Here is a 5,027-nt window from a genome sequence, read left to right on the forward strand (position 1 = left end):
TCTTCTGTTGCGCTGTTCATTCTTTTCATACAGTTAAGAGGAGATCTATTTTCCAGTCTAGATAGATCACCATCCATCAGGATTTATGGTTCTCCTGCTATAGTTATTACACAAACATCTAATACAGATGTCTCCTCCCTGGTGCGGCGTCTCAAGGCTGTCCACTATTTAGCTGTTTAGCAGTGCACACACCCTCCCTCTGCAGACAACCCAAACCCTAAGCCGGCTCAAAACAGTTAAGCACCTCATCCACCCGCACAGAGCTCTCCTCCCCCTTTCCCCCTTTTGTCCTTCCTCTCCTCTCCTCTCCTCTCCTCCTCCCTTTTGCTCGTCCTCACAGTCTCCTTCTTCTTCCTCCTCTCTTGCCCCACGGGTCATAGTCTACCATTCCATTCCATTCCATTCGCTCCTTCAGCCAGTCTCGAGTCTCTTTCTCTCCAATCTTTCTGTCATCTTCGCCTGTCTATCGCTCTTTCTCTTTCTATCTTTGATCCATTTCTTTCTATTTTCTTGCTATTATCTTCTATTTTGTCCTCCTCAACTTCACCAACTACCGCCCCCTTCTTCTGTTATCTCCCCCATCTGTTCCATCTTCTTCTGTTCTGTCTACTTGCTCAGTAACATCCGTGTTTACTGCTTCTCTCAGGCTTCAATAGGCCCTCCTGAAGAGATACACGGGGGGACGCGTCGGGTTCATTTGCGTCTTCCCCTACGCGTATTCTTTGTCTGTTTATCCCCCTTATTTTGCTCGCAAACAACCTTCATATCTTGCTTTCGTGTTTCCGCTATTCCCATATCAGGTATATCTTTTGTTATCTTATTTCCAAATTGGCTTGTCTTGTTACTTAAGATCGTGGTGTTTTGCCGCTTTATTTACGTGGATCTCGCTTCTCTCTGTGCAAGACACATCTACGTCTCAAGGAGCTCACAAACGCAACAACGCAGAGGGAGCTGCAACAGAAGAATTACTGCCATCAAAATGTCGTTTCCTACTACTGGGTCTCCTGAGGCTACTCGCAAAGCATCTATTCAGTTCCAGGCTCGTGGTGATGTTGGGCCCCATGGACGTGTTTGCTCGGTCAGAACTCCCGTTCTTCTTCCGCCTACTTTTGCATCATGCCTTATAGACCCCCCCTCTTTGCTTGGTGACACATATCACCTTGATTTTGATACTGACTTCTTCTCCTTTGCAGATTTCGAAATACTCTAACCCCATCGAGTGTGTGCCCAATCCTCTTGTTTCGTCCAAGCTCGGCAACATCCAGCCAATGTCTCTGAATAAGGATGATTCTGGCCCTTCTAACAAGGTCAGATATATCCACACGTAGTCTCTCCCTTGGTTCCCCCAGTTATCCTAAGATATTGAAAATACTGACAATCCTAGAAGCAGAAGTTGGAGCACGCGAGTTCTGCCTCTCGTACAGAGCTGCAGCCATCTGCCTTGGATCAGATCTTAGCAAAGTTATCCCCAAAGGGTGGTGTTTCTGTGCAACAGCCATCTACCGATGATGAGATCCTGGCTAAGCTGTCTGAACACCAAACTCTGTTGGAACAGCAGCAGCAGATCCTAATTGACAAGCACATGCGTTCTACATCCCAGAACGAGGGTGCAAACACCTACCTCCACTTGAGTTCTGGAAACTCACCCAACTCAGTGGATAATACTTCGTCCAAGTCCAATGATGATAAAGTGGATGATATCGAAATGCTTCGTTTGAAACGGGAGTTGATGGCTGCTAATTCTCGCATAGCTCTTCAGGAACAAGAGCTGGCTCAGACCCGTGTAATCAAACACACCTTGGACCAGGCTCTTGGCCCACCCTCTGAGGCCGATTTTGGTGGCCGTGAGATCACAGAACATACTATAAGCAGTTTGCAAAATGTTTTCAATTCCTCTACCCGTCCATATAACCAGCGTCAGGATTCCTGGGCTACTCAAGATGATGCTCACTCTGACATTTCGGATGCTCTGTCCGCCGGTGCTTTCAACCGTGCTCGTGGTATTTGGAATAATGCCCACCCTCCGTCCTTAAAGAATGCTGTTGGCATATATGACAAACCGTATTGTGAGCCTACTCCCTTGGGAAGTCCCACAGTTACGGCTGACCCTGGTCGTAACTGGGCTGGCAGATTATCCCAGCCGGGTTTTGGAGGGCAACACCCAGGCTATATAGCCGGTCAGCGCGTTTTATCCGGCCCCGGTTCGCCTACCTTTGGATTTGATAGTCGTTTTGCTGGCGAGCAAGCTCAGTATCTGCAGGCCCCTGGGAATCGCCGTTCCTCAGCTCAGCTTAATCGTGGCGGGTCGTGCTTCCCACCTCAAAATTCTCCTTGGGGAACATTTTCAACCGTAGCCCCTGGTGGACCAACTATGCGAGCAGTAAGCAACCAGCATGTCAGCGCCTATCCCGGAATGTTTCCTGGCCCTGGACAGTATCAGCAACGACCAATCGGGACTCCTCTCTCTCCGACTGCAGCAGAATTTACTGTCAATTCTGCTCCTGACACTTGGAGTACATCAGTGAGTAAGTCACCGCCGTTGTTTATTTCAATTTTACTGACAATTGCAGTCTACCTCTGGTGCTGTTCAGACATATGTCTCTCCTCTTGAGCCATTGAACTACCGCCGCCTGTTAGACAAGAGTGTGTCCTGTGACTGGAAGTACATTGTGGACAAAATTGTCTGCAGCAATGACCAGCAGGCTTCTATTTTTCTCCAGCAAAAACTCAAGGTTGGAACGGCGGAGCAAAAGTATGAAATCATTGAAGCAATTGTTAACCAGGCGTACCCATTGATGGTCAATCGTTTCGGAAATTTCCTTGTTCAGCGTTGTTTTGAACACGGCACTCCTGAACAGGTCATTGCCATCGCCAACGCTGTTCGTGGAAACACGTTGAGCTTGAGTATGGACCCTTTTGGCTGTCATGTAATTCAGAAGGCATTTGATTGCGTGCCAGAGGAGCACAAGGCGGCCATGGTTCATGAGCTGCTGCGTCGTATCCCGGAAACTGTTATCCACCGCTATGCTTGCCATGTCTGGCAGAAACTCTTCGAACTTCGCTGGAGCAATGAGCCTCCTCAGATTATGGCGAAGGTCAACGAAGCACTCCGTGGAATGTGGCATGAAGTTGCTCTCGGCGAGACTGGAAGCTTGGTCGTTCAGAATATTTTTGAGAACTGCGTCGAGGATGAGAAGGTGTGAATTCTTCCCCATTGCATCTCTTCTTCTCGGACATCTTACTGACAGCCATCTCAGCGCCAAGCCATTGAGGAAGTCCTCGCCAAAATCGATCTTCTCTCGCATGGGCAATTTGGTAACTGGTGCATTCAGCATATTTGCGAACATGGAGCGCCTCATGACAAAAGCCGTGCCATTGAACATATCCTTCTTTGGGCCACTGACTATAGCATGGACCAGTTCGCCTCCAAGGTGGTTGAAAAATGCCTGAAGATTGGTGGTTCTGAATTTCTAGACCGCTACCTTGCTCGTGTTTGTACCGGTCGTCCTGACCGCCCTCGCATGCCACTGATCGATAGTAAGTTTGGGTGATACTCTTTCGGTTGGTTGATATGAGACTCTAATGTGTTTGGGTAGTTGCTGGTGATCAGTACGGTAATTACTTGATCCAGTGGATCCTTATGAATTCTGCTGCTCATCAACGAGAAATTGTTGCTACCCATATTCGGTCCGTCAATTTTCATTCCTTGAACCTTTGTTAACATTAGTCTAACTTCTTCCACACAGCAAACATATGGTCTCCTTGCGTGGTTCCAAGTTCGGTTCCCGCGTTGCAATGTTGTGTTGCAACCCCAGTCATATTACTCGTCCTGGTCCAGGGGCAGGAGTCCAGGTTAACCGCTTCTCGAACCCTGGAGGAGAGGATCGTTTTCCAGCAACCCAGCCTGCCGGGCGGTTCAGCCGCGGCAGCCAGTGGGGCTCCAGCTACCCACCATTTCGTTGACCATCTCTAGACAGACTATTATCATTAGGATCCTTTGATTTCCCCCACATTATATCCAACGTTTGTTGCCGCTGACTTCGGAATAGTGGAAGCAAGATCATATATCGAAAAGTGCATTTACAATTATTTTCACCAGTCTAGGATTCTCGGATGCGTGGATTTTTCCTGCTTGGTTCGAGCTCTCTTTTAAAAAAATCCTACCATCTGCTCTTTGGTTTGTTGGAGCTGCTACCGACGACCAACAACCATTCTGATTCCATTTTCTCTTAGATTCGTTTTGCTTTCCCTTGACACTTCCTTTCCTGAACCTCGAGAACTATACCCATTTCATTCGTTTAATTTGCCATATTTCTTTGAAGATGATTTTATTCTAAAATAACTAATAGGTGAGGGTTTCCCAAGTGGCTTTGGTTTACCAGAAAAAGGCAGGTTTTTCTGAACCGTTTTCCCCAATTTTATTTGTAAGGTTTATAGTTCGAATTTCGTTCTCAGATTCGGTTTTCATCTTTTTATATTCTTCCCCATGGTCCAGTTCTTCCTCGTGCCCTTCATTGTCGCCAATTTGTTTTGATTCTCTGGCTGGACATTCACAATTTTGAGACTAGAGGCAATACGGAAGTTGATCTGACTTGGCCTTCAAGGACTGGTCGTTGGCCTTGTTTAAAAGATATTCTTTTAATGATGAGATTACAGTGTATTTTAGCCACGATTCGGACAAAGGTAGTTATAGTTTCATAACATAATCGCGGGAGCAACATTATCCGAAAGAGTTTAATGGTATCTATTATAGTCTGTAGTTTATAGTTAGGTAAATATATCATATATAAATTATACATACACGTTCATTGGGGAGTTCTTAAAACCTTGTTCATTAATTCAAACTCTGCCTTTTTTTTTTTTTTTTTTTTTTTTCCTTTTCTCGTTACTTTGATCGTCTACCCGGAACCGACATAGCGACGTAATTCTTCCCTATGCCTCCCTTGCACACACTCATCACTACGGCTGCGGTTGCTTTTGGCGCTCCTTCTCACTCCTCTCTTCCCCTCGCGCGTACTCCAATTAAT

General features: G+C 46.5%; 2 protein-coding genes across 2 annotated transcripts in view; one reads left to right on the forward strand and one right to left on the reverse strand.

Annotated features, from left to right (window-relative positions):
* Window positions 1-979: 979 nt before the first annotated feature.
* HCAG_06932 (conserved hypothetical protein) lies at window positions 980-3,963 on the forward strand (the record flags this gene model as incomplete). The annotated part of the gene is made up of 7 exons (XM_001539277.1): window positions 980-1,078; window positions 1,194-1,307; window positions 1,385-2,521; window positions 2,592-3,197; window positions 3,258-3,537; window positions 3,597-3,687; window positions 3,747-3,963. 7 exons carry the CDS (start codon window positions 980-982, stop codon window positions 3,961-3,963), a joined length of 2,544 nt encoding a protein of 847 aa, XP_001539327.1.
* A 784-nt stretch (window positions 3,964-4,747) lies between these two features.
* HCAG_06933 (predicted protein) overlaps window positions 4,748-5,027 on the reverse strand; it is a gene marked incomplete at both ends in the record, with an annotated part of 1,284 nt that continues 1,004 nt past the window's right edge. Inside the window, one exon of the mRNA XM_001539278.1 lies at window positions 4,748-4,754. Within this exon, the coding sequence (XP_001539328.1) occupies window positions 4,748-4,754 (7 nt within the window). The remainder of the gene's footprint in view (window positions 4,755-5,027) is intronic.

This window comes from Histoplasma capsulatum, genomic scaffold (genome assembly GCF_000149585.1).
Source record: "Histoplasma capsulatum NAm1 scaffold_6 genomic scaffold, whole genome shotgun sequence".
NCBI classification, from domain to species: Eukaryota; Fungi; Ascomycota; class Eurotiomycetes; order Onygenales; family Ajellomycetaceae; genus Histoplasma; species Histoplasma mississippiense.